Source organism: Phoenix dactylifera, unplaced genomic scaffold (assembly GCF_009389715.1).
Source record: "Phoenix dactylifera cultivar Barhee BC4 unplaced genomic scaffold, palm_55x_up_171113_PBpolish2nd_filt_p 000064F, whole genome shotgun sequence".
NCBI lineage: Eukaryota > Viridiplantae > Streptophyta > Magnoliopsida > Arecales > Arecaceae > Phoenix > Phoenix dactylifera.
Window position 1 is genome coordinate 1,030,859 of NW_024067673.1, and position 25,014 is coordinate 1,055,872.

The window sequence follows — 25,014 nt, forward strand, 5'->3', positions numbered from 1 at the left end:
CAATATTTAATACACTCCTACCCGGCATCTCTTTGCCTGGCCGGGGGAGGAAAACTATATTAAACACTTCTCTCCCAAAAACTATAGATTTCAGACGTAATGTACTCAGGCTCTGTCTAGCCTGGGAATAAGAAAAATTAGGATAAAAATAGATGCCTAGGTGAATTATTATTATACCACAAATTTATTTCTATTTATTATTTAGTTAGACTTCTGAAATAATTTTTAGAAGATAGATATAAAAAAAATAATTTTACGCAGAGATAGCTGATAATAATTTGTTTCATAAAACTAATGAATTATATATATATAGTATGAATATATGTAATAAAATTAAATAATAAAATATTATACAATACAATCGAAACAGCCAATAACTACTTATTAATTAAAATATTTTTGTTTATAAAATATTAATTCAATTAGTATGTTTAAATGTTTGGCCTGCTTGATTTCTGAATCAAATATGTTCTAAGTTTTGAACTGAACAAATCCTCTATCCCAATCCTTCCTCAAGCTAGAATCCAGACACAAGAACAGGTCATAACTATCTTGATAATTTCTTATATAAAAGATAGAGGGGCAACTTTAAAAGGACATTCCGCACCATCAAATCAAATCAAATCATTGGTTTGCTGGATTTTGGAGCCAAATGCCGAGGAGGTCAGTGGCCTCCACTCCCAATAGCCCAGAACCCCATGAGAATGCGTCCTCAGACAATCCAAAACTCCAAAAGATTCTCGCCCAATGAAACCTCCGCCCTCACACAAAGAGCTTTTCTAAACTCCACGAGAAGAGCGTTTTTGAACATCCCCATCTTGTCGAGGCAGAGCACAGAGATCTACCGAAAGCCACTTTTCCAAGACTGCCACGACCCCTACCTTCAACCCTCTTGTGCAAAGAAAAAGAACGAAAAAACGTTCAAATCCCTCTCCAGCAAAAGCAAATGGTCCAATAGCCCAATACCAAATCAGAAGTACCATCAAGCTTGAGGTGATCTTTTTATTTACAAAATCCAAGAAAGGGAAGAAGCCATGCAAACGATTACACCCAAAAGCCTCCATGACCTTCTCAGTAAAAAATCTAAAAATCCCACAGTCTCTGTTCGACTGCGAGTCCGTCTACCTCCCATCCCCTTTTTTTTAAAAAAAGCCCAAGTCTCGAAGACACGTGGCAAAGAAAGGGAAGCCTAATGTACTGCTACTTCTATAAAAAATATTTTAAGTTTGTTCCACTGGTAACCCCGTCTCTCTCTCCTCTCAGAAAAGTACTGTAACCCAAGATGGCATGGCCCAGATGGCAGGTGTCGGCTTTATGATAGTAAAAGAGAGTGCAGCAGAGAGACCAATGACGGGAAAGAGCGAGGGAGAGAGAAGCTAAAGAAACCCACCCATCCGTTTTGGCGTTTTTTTAACTCTGTTTTAAAGGAACCCACCGCCTTTCTGCGCACCAAGAAGAATCCCACTTCCCTCTTGGCCCCTCGTCTGTCTCGAGTTCATGGAGGGGGTTTTGGAGGGGTAGAGAAATGGAGTCGGGATCGAGATCTCCGGCGGTCTCCGGGGCCGGCGGCCCCGGCGACTCGCTCCACGGGCTCAAGTTCGGGAAAAAGATCTACTTTGAGGACGGCGGCGGCGGGAGCTCCTCTTCCTCCTCCAAGGCCAAGGCCCCGGCGCCGGCGGCGCCACTGCCGCCACCGCCGGCAAGAAAGGGGAAGGGGGTGGTGCAGGGGGGGCAAGGGCCGCCCAGGTGCCAGGTGGAGGGTTGCAAGGTGGATCTGACGGGGTTCAAGGCCTACTACTGCCGGCACAAGGTGTGCGGAATGCACTCCAAGGCGCCCAAAGTCATCGTAGGAGGGCTCGAGCAAAGGTTCTGCCAGCAGTGCAGCAGGTGTGCTCGGATTCACCACTCTGTCTGTTGCTTAGTTTTTGGATTCTTCTGTTTTTGTTCTATTTTGGGGGGTTCTTGGGGTTTTGGGTGGCTTGGGAGGGGAAAATATGTGGTCTTTTTGGATTTTTCTCCCTTTTGAATGAACGTTGGAGGTCGAGATCTATCAAAGATGTGCTTTTTATTTTGATTTTGATTTCTGGGGGGACGACTGGTGGATGTGTGCATGATTCTAACTGCTACTTGGAGATTGGTTTCCTGTGGTTTTGGGTGGTTGGCTTTATTGCCGCTCTCTCTTCTTCTCTACTGGGTTGGGGATTTGTCGTGGACTTGGTTTTGATGACGGAAACTTTTAGATTTTGTTTGGTATGGGTTTTTTCCTCCATCCATGCTGGCAGTTTATTTGTTTTATTAAATAAAGAAATTCATGGTTTATCTTTTTCTATCCATTTGATATTTTTATATTTTTTCCTGCATGTTTGCTTTCCATACACATTGGCGTTTTAATTCATGTTCTTCCTTTCTCTCTGTTTTTTTAATCAAATCGTATATATATTATGTCTATGAGTTTTACCAAAGCATTTTCGTTTTGGTTAGGTTTCTCTTCTTGATTTGATGTGAAGGTTTTTATTCTTCATGGGGTTGGGGAGGCCTGCATTAAAGTTTATTTATTGTTGGGTAGTAGGTTTGTCTGGTGTGTTTGGCTATCATTGAAATAGGTAGGTTTGATTTTCATTAGGTCTCTCTTCGTAATGTTGGCTAAAGTAGATGGTATAGTTAAAGGGTTTTTTCAAACGTAGTTTAATATTGGGTAGTGTCGGCTGTTTGCTATGCTATATTGTCTGGGTATTTTTGAACTTGCAGTACATTGTTGCGCTTTACAAGGTTAGCTTTCTGGTTGAAAAATTGAGACACTTTTTCCATTTTGGTATGTTGAGTTGCCACGGCAACTTGTATGATTGAATTTTGTTTCCGCTGTTAATATTTGAGTTTTCAAGGTTTTGGTTGCGATTGCTTAATTTATGTTTGTTTTATGGGAGTTAAGTTCTTGTAATCATGCTTTGCATAAGTGATTCTGGACTTCTTCAGAAGATAGCCCATTAGAGATTTGTTTCTGCTATAGTTTATTTTTGTGGTTGTCTAACATGGATGCCTTCAGAAGCTTACCTGTAATGTCTAATGGATTTTTCTAATAACATTTGCATTAATTACTGTTGGAACTAGGTACCAGAGATTGCTATATGCATGGTTCTGATGAAGAAAATAGGGTTGAATTTGCATGGTTTATGCTGTGCTAGGTTTTTCATCTATCCATATGATAACTGGTATTTTCTGTTTCTAAAAGATTTGCTTGTTGTGCTAATTACTCACTTCTTTCTCTCATTCAAAACTGTGCATGAGACTTTGATCTCGGCTCCTAAGTGATAAAAGAAAGATGAACTCATCTTCTTTCTCTTCTGATTACCTTCCTCGCGTATGTATAAGACCGAATCCATTCGATTTCTAAAATGGATTACTAATCCTTAACTTTTTGAGGTATCATTGTTTGATAAAGATGCTAAGGCAGATGAATGGTGAAGCTAGGAAGAACAAAATTTGAGTAACCTAGGGAAAACTTGGGAGTCGAGAGTTATGCTTTCAGTGATGTTCAGTTGATGGGTTTGTGTAATGATGTCATGTGTATGCATTTTCTTTATTTTCACCGATATAATTTGAAAAACTAGGCTTAACTAGTTTGGATACATACCCTCGTCCAAGTGAATCATGCATGTGGATGTGAAGCTCAGGATGAGACTCATCTACTGTGTGCAGATGACTTTCAAAGACATACCCTCGTACAAGTGATCATGTATGTGGATTTGAAGCTCAGGATGAGACTCATCTACTGTGTACAGATGACTTTCAAAGAGAGGCATTTAAAGAAGACCTTTGGGATGCTAACAAGCATCACAGCCAACAAATTAAGAGGGAGGCTATAGATGGCCTATGAACTTGCAAGAGATGGTGCATGACCAATTGTGAAACACACAACATTTATGGGCCTAGTTTATCATTTTTGACCATCATTTTTTTGATGCAGCCATTGGAGATATTTATTCATCTCACATCAACTACAGATGTTCAACATTGAAGTTGGTCACTTGGGACCAATTTTCTCTGGTATTTCTTTTGTATAATTTTTTTACAAATATTCAAAAACATTTGGTTTAATGCTTAATGCCTTGAAAAATCAAAATAGCTACTTTTATGCTTAGGCAACTAGTAGAAAGATCTATTGGAGAAATGAACAAAATCTATATGTGGACTTTATTTACTTGGGGAAAGTGTAGAGTACTATGATAGGCAATATGGTGCATGGTAATGAAGAAAGCTAAGAAATTGGAGGGTTTTCTCATAGCTGTAAAGCAAACAAAGTGTTTGGTCTATTTAATTATTTATTCTGTGAAGTAATGTGAAGGATGAGTTTTATCAGTGCTTCATTGCCTCGTGAAAGCATCTCCAATTTTGTAAAGATAAAGAAGAACCAAGTTCTTAAATATGAATATTTTGGAAATCTGAGTGGTGGTTGCTAGCCACTAGGGATGTTGATTTAAATCACTATAAAGCTAATAATTATTGGTGTAGTGATTGGTTGCATGAAAGAATTGAAACTCTAAACAGTTCATTTAAGTCAAAAGAATGTCCAAATGGTTAGGTGTGCCTGCGGCACACGTTATGCTATGAACATAGTGACATGCTCTGGCAGCGGGTGTATAGTGGAGGGCATGCTTTGGTGGGAGTATTGATAGAAAGAAGGCTCTCAGAATAAGTATCAAAAACAAAAGCGCCTAAAGGATGCCCAAGGGTGATGGCATTGTTCAGAATGTGAAATTTATTGAGGCTGAACTAAGGGGTGGGAGGTGGGAGAAGGCTTAGACATGCATCATGATTTAGGACAAGGGAAGGATAAGAAGGGCCATTGAAAGGATATGATTGATTAGGATTGGAAGGGTTAGACAGACCCAAAGGCTAGGAACTTCAAATATTTTAATTCCTTGCCCTGTTTGTATTAGGTATATATAAAATATTGATACTTGTTGGGTACTTCTAGGATATGTGTTGAGTACTTCTAGCATCTTACTTTTCAAGATTTGAAAAAGCGTTCAGATACTTCCCAACTTAGCCTGAGATACTTCCATAACACCTCTAAGAATGAGGGGTGGGGCATTATTTTCTTGTTATCTTTTAATAGATCTTGGCCTTTTAATGATGAATGGCTAATTTTGGAGTTTGTGATGTTGATGCTATTGCATGGAGTATGAATTATGGTCTATTGGTCTAGACGATAACTAAATGGACCTTGTGGATGCTAGTTCTATTGTATAAAATATGGAATACATTGTTTCGATGACTTACTATACTTTATAAATGCTATTATATATGTAAGAACATCTGTATTTATTCATTGTTCCAAGCCATATTGTATCCTACTTTATCAAGATTTGCCATATTGGTGAATCTGTCCAATATCCATATCATAGTTGTAAAGGGTGATTCGAAGGAAAAGCATAATCATAGGGAGTAACAAATTTTAACCTGCAATGCTAATGTGACTTGACTCAACCTTCTTTCAATCAGGTTTCTGGAAGCCTTTGGGTTGGCACTTTCCAGGTCATGTTATGGTTAAGAGCCTAACGACTCTTTTCAACATATTGACTTCGAGTTGTTTATTCAGAATCAACTAGGAGCAAGTGGAATATATACAGCTGAAGGGTGAAAATGGGCCAAGAAAAGTAAAGCTGCTTGCAAGGCTAGCAATCATGAAGGGTGGGGGAAGTTCAGTTGATTGGAAGTGTTAAGGTTAGTGCGGATTTTGGTTTGAACTCTTCATGCATGAAAGTGGAAATGAGTATATGAATTCAGATGGAGTTTGACATAAAGAGTTCAAAGATTTTGATGGAGTTTGACATTGTGTGTGCATGAGACCATGCATGGTTTCATGGATGCATCCTTGAAATATTAATGCTTGTAAATTGACCAATGCAGGTAACCAGAGAGATTTTCACTTGTAATGGATATCAAAGTTTGATGAACAAAATCATAGCAGGATAGGTTCCCAAAGGCTTATTTTACCTGTGGCATAAATTTTGTTGGTTATTTTACAATTTACAATTAAGTGAAAATTGAACCCAAAATGTACCTAGTTACTATTAATTATCACTTAATTGTTAGTAGGTTGGGGTTCGATCAATCCTTAGTTGTGAAAGCTTTTTTCAAAAGGGTAGTGAAGTCAAAAAGATTATGATCTGCATAACATATTTAACTCGGGCAATGGAAGCTCTTCCAATGATGGTGTCAATTTGACATTGTAGACCATTGATCGAGTCTGTGCTTGTGAAAGTCCTACAAAGAATTAATATTACTTTGAAATCAACAATTGTTGTTGCCTCTTCCTACTCTGATGGGTAGGAAGTCCCTTTGGCTATAAGTGGTGTTAGTTTGATATTCTCCTGCGATGATTATATCTACCCACATAATTAATTTGTTTCATTTATTTCATTTCGCTGTGTGACATCTAGTGCATCCCTTTGTCTGACAGTAGTTACAAATAAGCAATATTTCATTCATAACTTCCATGATTACTTAAGGTCTGAATAACACATGCACAGATTCCACCAATTATCAGAATTTGATCAAGGAAAACGCAGTTGTCGCAGACGTCTGGCAGGGCACAATGAGCGTCGAAGGAAGCCACCTCCTGGACCTTTGTCATCACGCTATGGTCGCTTAGCTGCCTCCTTCCATGGTCAGTTTTTTTTTTTTTTTAAGAAATTCAAGCTTCAGTTTTTTATTTGTTGTCCGTTTGTTTTTATCCAAGAGAGCATGATTTCATACAACTGTACACTATTGCAGAAGATCCCAGCAGATTCAGAAGCTTCCTTATGGACTTCAGCTATCCCCGGCTTCCAAGTACTGCGAGAGATATCTGGCCGACCGTGAGGGCTAGTGATCGGGTGACTTGTAACCGGTGGCAGGGTGGTTTAGATCCTCCAACTAGTGCAGTTATGGTGCAGGGGCCTCATCATTACCTGCAGAATTCTGCAGGGAGGAGCCTCTTCTTGACACCAGAGGTTCCGTCGGGTGAATGTCTTTCGGGAGTCTCTGACTCCAGCTGTGCTCTCTCTCTTCTGTCAACTCAGCCATGGGGAAGTAACACTACCAGAAACCGAGCTCCGACAATCCCAGGAAGCAGCAGCTTTGATGGCGTCCCAACAGCTCAGTCTGTTGCTGCAAACGATTACATTAGTCCTTGGGATCTCAGAGGTCATGGAGGCAGTAGCAGCTCACATGAATTGCAGCATGAGATGGGACTGGGACTGGTCACGGAGTCTGGTAGCAGTCAGTTTTCAGGTGAACTTGAGTTAGCTCTGCAGGGAAATGGGCAATGCGTGGACCATGGCTCTGATAAGACATACGATCATTCAAGTCACGTGATGCACTGGTCTCTGTAGACCATATGATCTGTTCTGTTCTATAATTATGGATCTTGTGACTTTTTTGTTTGCCCCAATGCTAAATTTCTCTGTGGTAGTTTTAAGATCTTATAGATCTTAAACTTCACCTAATGCTTTGTTTTGAGCCTAATCTATTAGAAGCACTTTTATATTGGAAGCAACTTTAATTAATATTTCTGAACTTTGTGGAGCTATTCTTTTTGATATGGATAATATTGTAGGCGTGTCTCAATTTTGTTTTCATGATTAATGTTTTCATGGCATCATGGATCAGCCATTGCTAATAGATTACCATAGTTTCATCAGACATGATTTACTTCATTTGACTTGTCAAATAGCAAGAATTCTTTCGTTCTATGCTTTGTTTTTACAATCAAGTACACCTCAGCAGCGATTTCCCCTTCTTTTAAGAATGCTTCGGAATATTTTGCTTATCATGCTCTACTCTCAGCAGCAGGCATTGCATCCACGGTTTTGTACCTGCTTCAGACTTTCCAGAAACTTTGTACTTGTCCTAATCTTTTCTACAAACTTTACGTATGGATCACCCTTATTCTTGTGTTACACCTGTTAACTCTCTCTTGCTGACATGTAAACATTTCAATTTACAAAAGCATTTCTTGAGAGATCAGTCACTTTGGGTTCTGATGATGTTTTTAAGCAGCCGACTGTTGCTCAAAAGCAAACTCGAATTGACATAGCTATCTGTTACATGAGTTTGGGGCACTTTAGAATGGCACTCGAAGTACCAGCTATATCACGCAGCTCAAAGTCCTTAGTGGCCTACCTTTTCTTTTACATATTCATTCCTTTTTTGCTTTTTATCTTGTTTTGTCCATGAATGAACTTAACTGGGAGGTGGTGGTCTGAATACGCTGTTTTATAATTTTCCCTGACACCATAAAGCTGCTATAAAGTATTTGCTTTAGCTTAAATGGAGTTTCTGTAGGCTGCAGAATTATAAGCATAAAGTTTGCTTTAGCTTGTTTTATCTTTTTTATTGTTACTATTTGATGTCCTAAATACCTACTTTTTTTTTGTCTAACGAGTTGTAGCAACATAGTTTATTCAAGACTCTTTCCTCTTCTGCAGTAGACTGCATACCAGTGCATTGTGGTTCTTTAATTTGTGGTCTTTGGGTGTATATATATATATATATATATATATATATATATATATTCTTTATTTTTCTGGATATAATGCTGTTGCTGCTCCTTTTTTTTGATAGCACTGGGTTATCTTTATTTTTTTTTTCTTTTGATACCACTATCGCTGTTGCTGCTTATCTTTAACTGCGGCTATTGTTCTTTCTTTATGGTGCAGCAATTTTGACTTCCTGTCCGCAGGTTTATTTTGCTATTTTTTGTTGTCCTTTATTTGTGGTGATGGGAATTAAAAGTGCATTAGAGATGGTTGCCCGCTGTATTCTTCTGGTCCTCTCTGTTGTATCAATTTTTGTACAATGTGGTAACTTGAAAGGATATTCAAAGGCACTGATTCCCTTCTTTTTGAGGTTTTGAGGTGATTCTTTTTCACTGAGTCCACTTGAAGACAGAACTCACAATTTTATATGGAATTTGAAATCATCTATAGCATATATTAGTACTAATTGTTTGTATTGTTTTATGATCCAATTAAGCTTGCACCTAGTTTGTCTATGTTGCAAATCATTGAAATTTTAATACATACTGATATCTAACTTCCTTCTGCAATCTTTTTCTCTAAGCTTCTCTTTTGCTTTCACTGTATTCGTTTTAGTTTTCTTTGACATTTATGAGAAGTGAGCAATCACCTACTCTCTTTATCTTGCTCTATTTATATTTTGTAGATAAGTTCTACTTATCGAGTTCATCAGATCAGAATGGAGTCCCAACTGTAGTGTCCTATACCCTACTTTTGTTATCTTTGAATTCCAGTTAGAACCTAGTCACTACTTTCCATTGTAGTAGTAAGAATATTAGTATTATAACTTGGGCCTAAACTAGTTGCATGTTAGAGAGTGTCACGTGGATCTCCTTGTAAGTAGTAAGCAAGACATTTATATTAGAATAATTGCATTGTCTATAAACGGTTAGTAATTGTCGTATTGCTTATAGTGCAAAATGAAATGGATTAAGTAGTAGGTGCCATCTTATGCATCCCACTTGGTTTGGGTTTGAAGTGATGGAATCCTTCTAAACATGATAACAATGCCTTTTTATTTTATCGTCATTTTTATAGAGCAAAGGAGTATTTTTGCACAAAAACTAGCATTTTTCTTCAAATAAAATCAAACACTAGATAATATTATGAAATTTAAATCCTTAGGTTCTGGAGTTAAAGGTCTTTGAGATAGTTTTGCTTTGTTTATCAAGGAAAAAGAAAAAGTACTTGCACTTCATGGCTAATGCTTAACGAAGGTTGATAGTAGCTTCATTTAAAGTAACGTAAAGTATTGACAACTAGTCTAGAGTTGCCACTCTTTTATGGTGCATAACAAACCTTCTGTCAAAAGTATTCCCCAAGCAAGCCTTAATAATTTTCAGAGTTAAAGGAAATCCTACATTCTTTTCCTAATCTTTCGTAATAGGTTGCTGCATCTAAAGCTTGACATATGTTTATTGAAATTTGGGTTTCATTCTTTGAGTTTGTTGTCATTAATTAAGTCTTGTGCTTGCTATATTATTATCGGAACTTTTATTATCAGCTCATTTACTGGCAATTCTTAATCTATGGGAATGAATATTATCTTGGTTCCTAAGTACAATATTCATTCTAACTTAATTTGTCACAATTTTTCCTTCCTTGTTTGTCACCTATGTGTAAAAAGTAACATGTTCATACCTCATTTTATATTAAATGTTAGTAAACTTTATTAGACCTAAGTTTCAGTCATCATAGGATAATACAAACCGTGCCTGTGCCATATCAGCACACATCATTGACACTATGCTAGCTGTATGCCAGTACATGCTGATGTCCGGTACATGCCGATGGTTGGATGATTTTTGAGTCATCCTAGTGCCGGTAGAAGGGCTCTTCTTGATTTTATAAGCAACTTTTAAGTTCTAAAACACTTGGGCCTGCTGGTTAAACTCTCATATTAATTGCAAGACTTAGTTGGTGGCATTGGACCCAGTTTTTATATTGATACAAGTACAAGGGTTGCTGGGAAATTCTTACGGATTTACCATAAATGTGTCTTTGTTTTTTTACCTCTAAAAGCAGAGGTGATGATCCCATGGACAAATTCTTATGTCTCCTTTCTGAGTGAATATGCTTATTGATGCTCAGGTGTTGATTTGAATTTGACACATTGGTGCCTAACATTATCATAAGCTAAAGAAAACCATATGTCGTCGTGTATGTTGAAGCCCTTTCTCCAAAATTTTCAATTTTAGGGCAGATATATATGTTGGTATGTTGTTTCTACCTTTGTCCCATTTTAGTAGTGTGATGGTTTGTCGTTTTTGATTTTATATAATCTTATTCTTTATACCATCTTGTTTAGGGATTTGGAAGATCACCCTTGTTCTCTGATGCTAAAATGATTTAATAAAAATTTTCCGCATTTTAGTTTGAAAGAGTCCATTATAAAGGAAATTGCAGTCTTTTGGGAGGGGGTTAAACCCGGCTTGCTGGTCAAAAAAAATTCTGAAGATGGTTATAAATATACATTTGAGCATGCTTCTTTTTTTTTTTTTTTTCAAAAAAAACAAGAAATGAATGTACATTTGGCCCAATCCATATACATGCTTATTTAAGGTCTGGTGTCGATTTGTATGAGACATATTGACACTTAACATTATCATGCGAGACATGTTGGCCCGATGCAGTTGGAAGCCTCTGAAAGTTTTCAATTCAAAGACAGATATTCATGTCTTTCATGTTGGTTTGGTGTCTTTCAATCTGTTTGTCAAAGAATGAATAGGTTACTATGTTTGAGAGTTGTGACTTGTGAGAAAAATACATGCTAATACATCGTTATGAAACTGTATTGAAATTGTTTTTTTTTTCATCATAGTTTAGTTGTATTTCATGTTTATACATGTTTATTGAATTTCATGCAAAATAAGTTAGTGTCTATAATGGGTAACAATGAAAACACAACTGAAATTTCAAATGCACTTCATTGTAGTAGTTCTTAAGCTATAGAGCTCTATAATATAGATAACTCCAAAGCGAACAAAAAAAAGGTCGAAGATATGGAATCATTATAGTGAGGTAGAAAACCAAAAAAACAAGGCTAAATGCAATTATTGCTATTTTATTTTTTCAGTCGATTCTAAAAATAGGACAAGTCAACTTCACAAACATGCAAAGAACTGTAAGACAAAAAAATATCTTGATAGGAGGCAGAAACAATTGATAGACAATGTGACTTCAAAAGATAGTGTTGCATTGAATGAATTAGCTTCCTGTTCATTTAACCAAGAAAGAAGCCGTGAGGACCTCGCAAGAATGGTAATTTTATAAGAGTTGCAATTTACAATAGTTGAACATCCAATTTTTCAGATATTTGATAGGAGTCTTAGACCAGAATTTCATATTATTTCGAGGACAACATTGGCTTCCGATTGTTTTAAAACATATGAATAGGAAAAATGAAAACTTGAAGATTTGTTCTAGACAGACTGTGAAAGAATTAGCTTAACATCTGACATGTGGACGTCAAATCAGATATTGGGATACATTTGTCTCACTGTACATAACATCACTATTGATTGGAAACTTAAAAAGCATATTATCAATTTTAAGATGGTTTCTTCACCACATATTGGCTTAGTCATTAGTGATTGTATAGCTGGTTGTATTTTATCTTGGAATATTGAAAGAAGGTTGGGTTCAATCACCTTTGATAATTTGCCAGCAAATACAATTATAGCAATAAAACTTCAAAAATAATTTAGAAGAGATTTATTTTTGGATGGTAAATTTTTTCATGCTTGTTGCTGTGCACATATTCTTAATTTGATTACGAAGAATGGATTGAAGGTAGTAGAGGGTGCTATTCATAGGATCCGCGAGGCTGTTAAATATATAAAATTATCTCAAACAAGGTTGGAAATGTTTATGAAAATTGTGAAACAATTAAAGATGAATGGTAAGAAAAGAATATGCATAGATGTACCTACTTATTGGAATTCTACGTATCTCATGTTAAATAATGCTATACAATTTAAGGATGTATTTATACGACTTGTGGTCCGAGATCCTAATTTTGAAGATGTGCCAACTGAAGAAGATTGGTCTCAAGGCATTATTATTTGTCACTTCTTAACGTTTTCCATCATATAACTGAAATTTTTTCATAAACAAAAAAATCCAACTGTAAATTTGTATTTCTATGAAATTTAGGGAATACATATGCTCTTGATTCAAGAATCTAGGAGTTCAAATACAGTTGAGATAATTCTCACATTCTTGCCGTAGCAATTGTTCTTGATCCAAGACATAAGATGAAACTTATTAAGTATTGCTTTCAAAAAATCTATGATAATGGTGATCATGCTTCATTTGAGATCAACAAAGTACGTGATGCTCTTCAAAATTTTTATGATGATTATACAATTTATATGGCACCAATGTCTCTCATGTTCATGTGGAGGAGATGGTGTCTACATCACAAGATAGAGGAGATGAGAATCAATTTTATGCATGACTATGACAAATTTATTCAAAAAGAAGTTATCCAATCATCCAAGTCAGAACTAGAGACCTATTTGGAAGAAAGTATTTTATGATCTCTAATATGAGTCAATAATACTAATAAAATGACATGCGATGTAATTTTTTTGAGCAAGTTCATCTATTAGGGAATCAAAATTTTGACATTCTAAAGTATTGAAGATTCAATGAATTAAAATATCTAATATTATCTAGGATTATACGTGATATCTTGGCAGTTCTTATTTCTATCGTCGCATCTGAGTCCGTTTTTAGCACTGTTGGCAGGATTTTGGATGATTTTCGTAGTAGCCTATCCTCCTCGAATATAGTTGAGGTATTGATATGCATACAAGATTGGCTTCTAGACATTTTGCCTCATCTTGCAGGTTCAATTTTTAGAACATCCATAAATTTTATAATGTACTAGTCATAAGGTCAAAAGCAGGTTGCATGTATTAAAATATGTGCATAACAACCTGCTGGTTGATATAAAGTACAGAGCTTCTAACAGTTTATGTATACAAAAGTATGTTCATTTCATCCCAAAATAAAGAAGCCCTGTTGTAAAAGAAAAATGCTTCTAGCAGCTGTCACTAGTGGTGATCTGAAAAAAAATATAAATGAACGGGCATGAGCTACACGGCTCAGTAAGTAATCCTGCATAATCTTGTCGAATCAACTAAAAATGCTAAACATGTTTTAGCAGGATTTGAGAATCTAACATGTATACTATCTAATAAATCATCATGATAAAATATTCATGCTGAGTAAATAAATCAGTGTTTTATATCAACAAGAATTTTCATAAAATGCACACATAAAATCGTGCCTCCGGCATGCCGTGGTCCATACTCTTAGATGCTACTGCGAAGTCATTATCGGCCACTGGCGGGGCTGGCTCAGTCATTCTCCGCCACTGGCAAGGCCGGCTCAGTTGCATTCGATTAGTAGCTCTTAAGAGTCCGTAAACAAGACTTTTTGTAGGTAGTACCTCATGGGTGCTACGGCGAATTCATTATCGGTCACTGGCGGGGCCTGCTCAGTTATTAGTCAGCCAATGGCGGGGCCGGCTCAGTCATTATCGGCCACTGGCAAGGCCGGCTCAGTTGCATTCGGCCCGTAGCATTAAGAGCCCTTAGGTACCCCTTGCAAGAAGTGCATATAGCTAGATGCAATTCATCATCTTATTTTACACTTATACCACAATTATATTAACTGTAATCATGGCAATGTAATCCAATTCATCTTGCATGCATAATAAAATCTGCATAAGCATAATGTATGCATAATCATTATATGATTAAAACATTCCACTCATGTACATGATTCATAATTCAACACTTAGGATACATGATCTACAATAAGATAAACACGAGTTACTTACATGCGTGATCCATAGAAGATTAGGACAGGTTACTTACCGTGATTCTCTTTCTCAAGTCTCTCACATCCTGGTGATGGATCTTGAGTCACCTAAAATCATATCATAACAAGCACATTATTTCCTTTTTACTTGTTTGGATCCTACTCGAAATTTAGCCCAAGTCCAATGCGTCCACATTGGAGATTTTGAGGTTCAATTTACCCCAAATTGGGTTTATATAGGTTAATTGGCATTCTAATTGGTCAATAGGCTTAATCCCAAGTTTAATTGGGTTAAATTTTGGGTTTAGGGTCAATGTGGCCTATTTAGGCCTGAGTCAGGGTCAGCTCGAGGTCAATTTGACCTCAAATTAGTTGAATTGGGCTTGAATTGGGCTTGGTTTACATTCAATTGGGTCTGTTAAGACCTACATACTTAATTGGGTTCAGACCTAGCTCAAATTAGGACCAATTGGGTTCAGATTTCACCTAATTCGTCATTTGGGTTCCCCAACAGGTTGGGCTCGGTTTAATTGGGTTTACTTAACCCATTTTGGTTTGTAGGCCTAACGGTTGCGGGTTCGGGTTCGGATTCAGATTTGACCCGCGAATCCGTTATCAGGATTTCTTCTTTTTTTTCTTTTTCTTTTGGGCCTAACAGGTTGCGGGTTCGGATTCCGATCCAACCCATGAACCCGTTATCAGGGTTTTTTCCCCCTTCTAGAGGCTTTGCCTCTTCGTCTCTCGTTCCCCTCTCTCTCTTCCGGCTGCTCTCCCTCTCTCTCCCTTTTCTCCTTCGTCTCCACCGAAGCCCTCGCCTTCGGCTGGTCCTCCGGCCTTCTTCTTCTTCTCTGGCCAGATCTATAGCCTCCTCTCTTTTGGTCACTCCCTCTCCTTCTCTCTCTCATTCTTTCTTTCTTCTTTGTTTCCGCCGAAACCCTAGCTTCCGGCCCTTCGTCCCCACCGAAACCCTCCATCTCCTCCCCTTCTTCTCTCGCAGGTGACTGGGGAGACGAGGCTCCCCCCGATCCACCGACCGAGGTGGAGTTTCCCCCCGGAGCACCGGCGGAAGGAAGGCCGGCCCTTCCTCTTCTCCGAAGTGATGCTGGAGAAGAGGAGGAGCACCGGGAGGTGGGGTTGAGGCCGGATCTCCTTCAGAAGATCTTCACCTGCTCCGACCACGGCGAGGTAAGGCTGCAGTCCGAGGATGAAGCCTCAAGGGTCTGGTGAGTCTATTTTTTTTTTTGTTTTCCTTTTTCCTTCTTCCCTTTGTTCCTTGGTCCTTCCCTCGGGCACCACCACCTTTTTACCGGAGAGGAGGCGGTGGTCCGGCCGGGGCTAGTGGCCTTGTGGCCGCGTCTGTTGCCGGCTCGGCCAGACCCGGCGGCCCGTGGCTGCCCCCCGAGCCCTAGGGTAGCCACAGCCGAGGCTGCAGTGCCATGTTCACCTGCAGGCCGAGCCCGGTTAGGCTAGGCCCGGGTGGTCGTTGGGCCCGGGCCTGGGCCGCGACCGTTCTCAGGCCGGCCCATGGCCTGAGTCCGGCCCGGCCCGCGGCCTGTGGGCCCGGCCCGTGGCCCTTCTCCCTTTTGCCGGTCTCCTCCTCTCTGTTTCATTGTTGAAACAGAGGGGAGAACACCCCACAGAGAGTTTCTCCATCCCTTAAAATTTCATTAACAGTGGCCCTTACCTAGCTTTGGCCGGTTGCAGTCGGGCAGCACCACCTCTTGAGTAGCCCCCCTTCCTCTCCTAGAGCTTCAGGGCTTCTTCCACCTTTGGCTCCAGGGTTCCGGCTCTCTGGTTTTTTGTGTTCTAGGGGGCCAGGGGATAGAGGGTATAGTACTTTGGGTTACAGGCTGAGGCTTAAATAATTTTGTTTAAGGGATGAGACCCCTTCTGAGAGGTCCCATCCTCTCCTTCCCCTTTGCTCCAGGGGCTTCCAGCTGCCCCCCTTCTCTTAGGCCCGCCGAAATCGGTTGCCAGCAAGGGTGTGAGGTGGCGGCCTCCGGTTTTGCATGGCTGAGGGTCCCTCAGTGAGGTCCCATCTTCCCTTCCCCCTGGCTCCGGGGCTTCCAGCTGCCCCCCTTCCTCTGCCACTGTGCGTGGTCTTGCCACAGGGGCACGAGGTGGCCCTCCCTCTGCCGGCCAGTTGTAGCCCTGTCACTTCCCTTCTCAGTATGAGGTGGCAGCCCTTCACGGTTGCCACCCCTAGCAGTCCAGCCCAAGAATGAAATCGGGCCCAACCCCTCCAACTGGGCCTCAAAATATTGGGCCCAGTTGGTAGTGGGCCCAGACATTCCATATTTGATGTCCAACACCGTTATCCCCAACCTCTGCTGGGGATTGAGGATTGAGAGGCTTGCCCGAGATTTTATCTGGAGGATGTAGGGCAGCGGTCGTGGGGTATATCTGGTGGATTGGGAGTCGGTTTGCCAGCCGACTAGGGCTGGGGGGCTCGGTGTTCAGTTTTTGCTGACCAGGAGTGAGGCATTGATTGCTAGGCATGCTGCCAGGATTATTTTGGAGTCACAGTCTCTTTGGAATCAGATGATGGTCGTCCGGTACGGCCCTGTGGGGAGCAGTGGGGCCTTGTTTGCAGCTCAGAGGGCATCACCAGCATGGCGTGAGATCTGCAGATATGTGCCTATGATCCTCTCCAGATGCAGGTAGCTGATTGGTGATGGCCGGATGGTGGATGTGGTGGAGGATGCGTGGGTGGATGAGACCCTGCTGGGGCGTTGGCTGGCCTTATTCAGTATTGAGGTGGGGGAGGGACTCTGGGTGTCTGACCTTCTTCTCCCTAAGGGTGGGGGGTGGGATTTACACTAGATTGACCGGATGTTCGGAGAGCCACTTGCAGCACGGATCCGGTCGCTCCCAGTTTCGAGGCACCCCTATCCCGACGTTTGGGTATGGAGCTCGTCCTGCAGTTCGAGAGTCAGAGTGGCCGACGTCTCATGCGTTGTCCAGGATGGTGGGCAGGTGGGGGTGGATTTTGGCTGGATTTGGCGGATGGGCCTGCACTCCAGAGTGGCTCTATTCCTATGGAAGGTTGCTTGGGGCAGGTTATCGACGAGACTTCTGTTGCATGGGAGGGGCATAGATATTCACCCCCAGTGCCCTGCATGCCAGGCGGATGAGTCGCTGGACCATGCTATCTTCCTGTGCCACCGTGCGAGGATGGCTTGGAGGCAGGCGGGGTTCTCCACGGACTTCTGGTGTCATTCGACATCCTTCCTTCAAGTTCTTCGACAGTTGGCCAGGACCTCGCAGTCTAGACTGGAGGCAGTGCGGGCGACCTATACTGCTTACCAGATCTGGCTTGCGAAGAACGATAGACATTTGGGGAGAGATGCCCCCACCAGAGGTGGTGGTGGAGCGGGCGTGATTGCTGGTATTGGAGGCCTCTCAGGCGATCCGGTCGGATAGACCTTTGACAGCTTGGGACATCTGGGGCTCCACATCTACTCAAGGAGCGTCCTGTTTGGTGTTTTTCACCTGGGAGCCTCCACCTCCGAGTTTCTTCAAAGTCAACTTCGATGTATGCGTCTTGCAGGGCGGTAGGAGGGGAGGTGCGGACTTCGTTGTTAGGGGGCCGGGTTCCAGGTGATTGCGGCCGGGGGTTGCCACTTATTTGACACATCGGTGCCAGGGGTGGAGTTGAGAGCGGCTGGGTTGAGCTTGTTCTATGTTTGGCGTGCCCTGCGGTGGAGAGACGTCCTCTTGGAGGGTGACTCTGCGATGGCTATTGGATGGATTCAGCAGACTTCTAGGGGGCTCGGCGACTACCATCCGTTGGTGAGAGACATCCGAGTCATAGTTTCCGATGGGCTGGTGCTTCAAGCGAAGCATGTGTTTAGAGAGGCCAATGGGGTTGCTGATTGGATAGCTTCTTTTGTTGCTAACCATTCTGGAGATGACCTATGGAAGGGAGAGGCGGAGTTGCCTATAGCTCTTCGTGATGTACTGCTTTTTGATTTTCTTGGTTGTATTCGTACACGTTATGTATGGGACTTCTGTTTCAGCACAAAAAAAAAGACTTCCATTTATTGCAATTCTGTCTCTTTGTACAGAACAAGGCATGTACACATGTTCAAGTAGCGAACTCACTCATTTCTTTGGCTAATTTTATACTAATCATTTTATACTCGAACCCTACCCGGCCTCAGACTGGACCCGAACTGGACCCAAATTTATTGGGTTGGGTCCGCATTATACATGAACCCGACCCGATCTGAATGACCTATTGGGTCAAAAATTGTAGCCATGGACCTAACCCGACCTGACTCGATCTTCAAATGGGTTGGGTCTAGGTCCAAAATTAGGACCTAAAATGAAACCGGGTTGGGTTGGGGTTACTTAAGACCTGACTCGACCTGACCCATTTGCACCCTTAAGTGGGTGTTGGTTTTTGAATTTGAGTAGAAATCAAGCATCCCTCCCATATGAACTCTATTTAAAGGGACCTTTTGTGTCTCCTTTTAGTATGGCATGAGAAAAGAGGGAGAAGGAACGAGTGAGAGTTGTCCTTCTGGGTGAGGAGTGAGAGAGAGCCTTTTTATGTAGCTCAATTTTTTAATTAAGTATTTTTTCTCTCTCCTTATTAGTTTTCTTCCAGCATCTCTTTTCTTTTTTTGTTTCGTATTTGTTCTAGATCTTAGGCTGGCACAGTCGTTTTACTCCACGTAGCATGCCATTCTACATGACATCAGAGCAAGGTTGGAGAGTGGTTGGACGGTTTACGGTTTCGATCAAATTTATTTGGAGTACAGTTTTTTGAGTGGCGACTGGATTGTTTGTGAGATACTGGGCTGAAGTCTGCAACCCCAGTCGAGGCTGCCGACTTCAGCCAAACACCCCTTTTGGAAGGGGTAGAGCAGGGGATCACAGACGCTATCCCCTCCATCTTCTTCGGGCACAGAGATGCCGCGGGCATTCCGCGGCTGCACCGCGGCGTCTTGCGTCCACCCTGTGGCCACACGAGTGGCCGTTGATTTCGTCTCCGCTGCGATTCCCGCCATGGAGAGCCGTTGAAATGGGATGATAAAACCTCTCCTCTTTATGAGATCACCCGAGCCCTCCTCCGTCTCCTCCGTCTCCTCCTCTTCCTCTCCCTTCTTCTTCTCCTCCCTCTCCTCTTGCTTCCCAAGTGGTCGGCGTGCCGCCCGACAAAGCACCACCACTGATTCCTATTTCCTTGATTTTCCCTGTTTCGAGATCTAGTTTTGCCATTGGAAACCCTACCGCCGTCGCCGATGCTAACTGTCGGACCGAGCCACCTGCGGCCGAGATCCGCCGCCTCCATCGACCGCCGGTAAGCCTCTTCTTCTTGCTATTCATTCTAGTGCCAAATAGCTTTGATTCTTCCCTTTGTTTTGGCCCCAAACCGAGACCACTTCGGTCTCTTTCTCGATGCCGACCACCGCAGCAGCCGCCGGCCGCCACTGCGATCGGCTGGCCGTCCACCGGGGGATGGCCTCTGCCACCTAGGCCGGCCACCCCGCCGGCTCTCTTCCTCCCTTGTCCCTTCTCCTGTCCGTGGGGGTTTGGGGAAGAAGAAGGCCCCATCGTGGGTCGAACTGGGCCAAGCTTGGGCCCTGTTCACTGTGGGCCCAACTTGGGCCTAGTTCAGTTGTGTTGGGCCTAGATGGGCTGTACCCATTGTGGGCTCAACTTTAGCCCATTTCAGCCTTGTTGGTCTTATTTGGGCCGTACCCTTTGTGGGCCCAGCTTGGGTCCAGTTCAGATCCGAAATCTGAAACTCAGTTCAGAGCTGAAGCCCGAAACCTAGTTCAGATCTGAAACCCGAAACTCGAAATCCGAAATCCGAATTTGTTTGGCCAATAAAATGGAGTTTTGCAGTTAAGCCCTTGACAGTATATTATTTCCTTCTGCAATCTAGGTTTGATCCCTCTAAGAAAGTTGTATTATATAAAGGTCCTCAACTATATTATTTAGTCCCTTCACTCAAGTTTTATTATAGAACAGTACCCCGTAATTAAATATTAGTCTATGCAATGAATTTTATTGCATAAATGATCTATTTACAGGCCAACTTTTGGGGCTCTATTGAGCCGGATTTATGCGAGCCCATTGGGCTGTGTCTGATGTGGGCCCTATCGGGCCATGCCCATTATGGGCCAACTCTGGGCCCTGTTGGACCGTGTCCAATAGTATTATTTTTGGTTTTGCTTAGCTCTAAAATTAACATAGAGATTAATTAAATTTAAACAGGTGAACCTGATCCGCTTATCTGAAGTAGGAGTTAAGCGAGAAGAGGTAAGTAACTTTATACTTGAAGTGTGATTTCCAAATTATTTGATAAATTGATTAAATTTTGATATATATTTTGTATTCAGTAAAATCGGTCAGGCATATTAAATTTTATTTAAAAATCATGTTATATGCTCTAAAATTTGTAAAATATGATTGGACAATTTATGAAATCTATTAATATATATATATATGCATTCTCAGCATGGCTATGACCTATTCTGTTCTGGCCCCGCCAATGGGATTATACGTTGGACTTATCGACTTGTAATTTGTGAGAAACCGATTTCAGCACCGTGCCACCAGTGATTAGAATAGTGGTTTTTGGACAGTGTTGCCACCAGTGACTAACAATAGTAGTTTTTGGTTGATGCAAAAATAAAATTGTTCTCCCAAGTGCAGGAGAATCGCACAAGTAGTAAATTCTCGGGAGTCCGAGGTCGAATCCTTAGGAAACGAAATATATATAAGATTATTTAATAAAATTTTAGATTAATTAATTCAATAAATTTGTGGATTAAGATGATGTTTTGCAAATAGAAAATAATTCAGTAAACAGAGAATCGAAATTTAAATAGATTAAGATGGTGTAGGGATCTGGAATCCCCCTTGATGATATTATTTTCAACAATTAAATTCTGCGATTCTTGATTAAAGATCAATCAGATAGAATAGTTCTAATCATGGAGTATACAATTTGAAAATATGAATTCAAGATCTAAGTATTTATCGTGCCGATTACGTCTACGACAAATCAAACATCGAAACAATCCATGAATCAAGAAATATAAACCATAAAAGATCTATCTCATAAATAAGCATGCAAGAATCAAAAACATATTAGTAGATGTAAAGCAAAGAGATCAATGTTCAGAATTTACTTGAAAAAAAATAAGACATCAAAGGTTCCTCCATCACCCTTCACCTAAGGGATTAGCCGGCCATAAACATAAAAGAAACTCCCCTGTTCCTCTTCCTTCTTTTTTTCCTTTTTATTTTCGGAAACAGGGCATCCCCTGTTTCCTCTCTTTTTTTTTTCTTTCTCTTTTTGAATGGGGCTGAGGCTTTCCTCTGTTTTTCCGATGAATGAGAGCTCCCCTGTTTCTGAAAAGAGAGTCCCTTATACCTCTCGATGGACCCCCTGATCACACGGGATGCTCCTCTCGTGCTGGCTGCCGAGTATCCCGGACGCGGAGAGGCTGTGATTGCGGGATCTTTGGTAAGGGAGGAAGGCTGATCGCAGGAGGCAGCTGAGATCCTCTGTGAACGTGGAAGCTTGGTGCTTGAACACTTGGGATCGGTTGGAAGGCGCGTGGACTCGGAAGCGAGCTGATATTCCGAAAGATTGCGATCGCCATGGGATGCGGAAAGCTTCGCGGGAGATTTGGATCTTTGCTGGGATGGAAATGCTTGAGAACGGAAGAGCTGGGACGCGGACGCTGAGATCACGGACGCGTGGGAAGCTGGTAGAAGGGCCTTGGATGCGGCAATCTGAGATTTGGAAGGTGAATCATGGACGCCTGCGGGATCTGGGGCTCGGGTGATTGCGAATCTGGGAGAGGTGGAAGCATGGAACGATCCCAGTGTCTTGGATGCAGGAATCTGAGATCTGGAAGGTTCCGTGGACGGCTGGGAGGTGCGTGGACTGGAACTCCGGAGAAGCTGGATCGTTGCACGCAGACGCTGGGAGGTGCGTGGACGCGGACGGATGAAGTCGTAGACGGCTGCATCGCGGGAACTGGGGAAGGAGATCTGATCGCGGATTCCCAGAGCTGGATGGAGCTGATCACGCGTGGAGAGGAGGCTCACGGGATGTTGGGCTGCACGCGGATGCTGGAGGAACACGTGGGCCCCTTTGAAATGAGGAAAGAGGGGAAAGCGGGATGCTATGAATTCGGAAACTGGCTGCAGAATTAGATTCGGACGCACTGGATGCGGACATGGAAATGCTCGGGATGCATTGCGGATGGCTGAATCTGGGCTCTGTTCTATAGTTAGGAAGATGCATTCTTTTAAGATGAATTTATATAAAATAATGATAAAAATTATAATAAGTGCTAAGGATAAAATATTTAATCATGTAAATGTTAACACCTATTATTTATCATTATTTTGCTAGCATTAGGCTAAGTTAATGGGTACTTAGATCGCACTTTTGTGCTCTCATCACACCCCTCAACTAGCTTATTGCTAGTCTCTAGCAATTCAGAGTAAAAAATAATCATAAGAGTACAAAAAGTGTTGGTTGATCCTTTGATGTTTTATTAGAACTAATAAAATTAAGATAAATACTCACTTTCGTAGGAATCATGATTGCACTTAGCACGTGCAACAAGCCGTTAAACCCCTAGGTTACCCTAGTGGACGAGTGTTGTCTCGTGAGGGTTTTCAGGGATGTTACCCACAAACATCATGAATGATATGACATGACATGAGATCCTAATAAAAATGTGAAATAAATTCTAAGCTAATACACATGTAATTAATTGATATATATTTTCAAGCATGGCAACTGTCAAAGCAAGGAAATATAAAAGTTGAGTGTGCATCAAATCGCATGACTTTCTCAGAGTACTAATACCTCCACCACAACAGGGCACCGCCTGAGTTTTAGGTGCACTACTCAAGTTCACAAGTATTTTCTACAATTTGTTAGAACCTGATCCCTCAAATTTTCAGAATATCACATGTTGTCTAGATTTGTCAAGAATGGTTGGCATGTAAAGAAAGAGCTATCAATCCCAACTAAACAACTCGGGTACACAGAGGTCCAACACAATGGAGTCAAACCAGTCATTACCACATGTCACTAGGTTCAGCCAGACCAACTCATTCATGCTTATTGTTATTTCATTTTTTATTATTATTATTATTATTTTTCAATACCCATGACGACTACAACTATCCAACCCCATTAGGCTCTAGTAAGGTCCATGTAGCGAGCTTTCAGTCAATGATCCCCGATCCAGTTGGCTCAAGACATTAGGTGAAACACCCCTTGGACTTAATTACTCGAACCAGACTACGCCACGAGGCCAGACTTGTCATCTTAAGTATTTTTTTTTTAAATAATAATTATGCAAGAAAAGAGATGGTAGACTGAACCGTATAAATATTTTTATTATATATGTGACTGCATCGTGACTATAGGTCAACCAAGGTCAGATCATAAGGCACCTAAGTAATCTAGTCGGGATATTCAACCTCTATCTTTATGTGAAAACCAAATCATGAACCTTATGGTACGAACAAGGATACTCATACTTCTTTTACGGATAAAGCTAATAAAAATGCAGTTAATAAATATGAACTCCTGAGGCCTTCCTATTGTCATTAAGTACATGTGTGGGGATCTAATAATAGGTCTCTGATCAGTCATAGTATGTATGTGTTCCTTGCCTTAATAGTTGCACAAGCTTAATATGAAAATACACGTGCATTATTTTTTTTTTTTGATCAAAATATTTTCCTCCCCCCAACTTAAACATTGCATTGTCCTCAATGTAAAAAAAAATACAAGAAAACTATATATGAGAGACAATAGAGAAAATAATAGAGAGAAGAAGAATACCTTGAGCTGTTGATTTCCAGAAAAGAAGACCTACAAAATAAGAAGAAAACTAGAAATAAAAGAAAAAATTTAATTCTAACTAATATACACATACCTTGGCCGTCATGTTCAGTCATAAGAAGGCTCCTCCAAGGGAAAGGAGTCCTCTTCATCTGCAAAATTCTCAAGAAAAGGTTTTAATCTTTGTCCATTTACCTTAAAAATTTTGCCATCCTGTGGATTCTCAATTTCAACTGCCCCATGTGGAAAAACAGTTTTTACAATGAAAGGACCTGTCCATCTTGATCGTAACTTTCCAGAAAACAGATGTAAGCGAGAGTCATAACAAAGAACTTTTTGTGCAGGTTCAAAAGATTTTCTTAGAATTGATTTATCATGCCTAATTTTCATTCGTTCTTTACAAAGTCTAGCATTGTCATACGCATCCCGACGAATTTTATTCAACTCATTTAGTTGTAATTTTCTAGCTAAACCAGCATCTGACAATTCAAAGTTTAATTTTCTAATGGCCCAATACGATTTATGCTCTATTTCAACAGGTAGATGACATGCTTTTCCATAGACTAGCCGATACGGGGACATACCAATAATAGTTTTATAAGTAGTACGGTAAGCCCATAATGCGTCAGAAAGTTTTAAAGACCAACCTTTGCATGATGGATTCACCATTTTCTCTAAAATTCGTTTAATCTCCCGATTGGCTAACTCCACTTGGCCACTAGTCTGCGGGTGATAAGGGGTTGCAATTCTATGGGTGATACCGTACTTTCGTAACAGAATCTC

The 25,014-nt window shown here is 41.1% G+C and overlaps 1 protein-coding gene across 2 annotated transcripts; it reads left to right on the forward strand.

Moving 5' to 3' along the window:
- The first annotated feature begins 1,286 nt into the window (after positions 1-1,286).
- LOC103696423 (squamosa promoter-binding-like protein 14) lies at positions 1,287-7,583 on the forward strand. 2 transcript variants are annotated; one of them, XM_039116148.1, is made up of 3 exons: positions 1,287-1,887; positions 6,534-6,670; positions 6,781-7,583. In XM_039116148.1, exons 1-3 carry the CDS (start codon positions 1,526-1,528, stop codon positions 7,374-7,376), a joined length of 1,095 nt encoding a protein of 364 aa, XP_038972076.1. In that variant the 5' UTR covers positions 1,287-1,525; the 3' UTR covers positions 7,377-7,583. The 2 variants fall into 2 exon arrangements, with proteins under 2 accessions (XP_038972076.1, XP_008776259.1); XM_008778037.4 differs by having other exon boundaries at positions 1,299-1,887; positions 6,778-7,583.
- Positions 7,584-25,014: the final 17,431 nt, after the last annotated feature.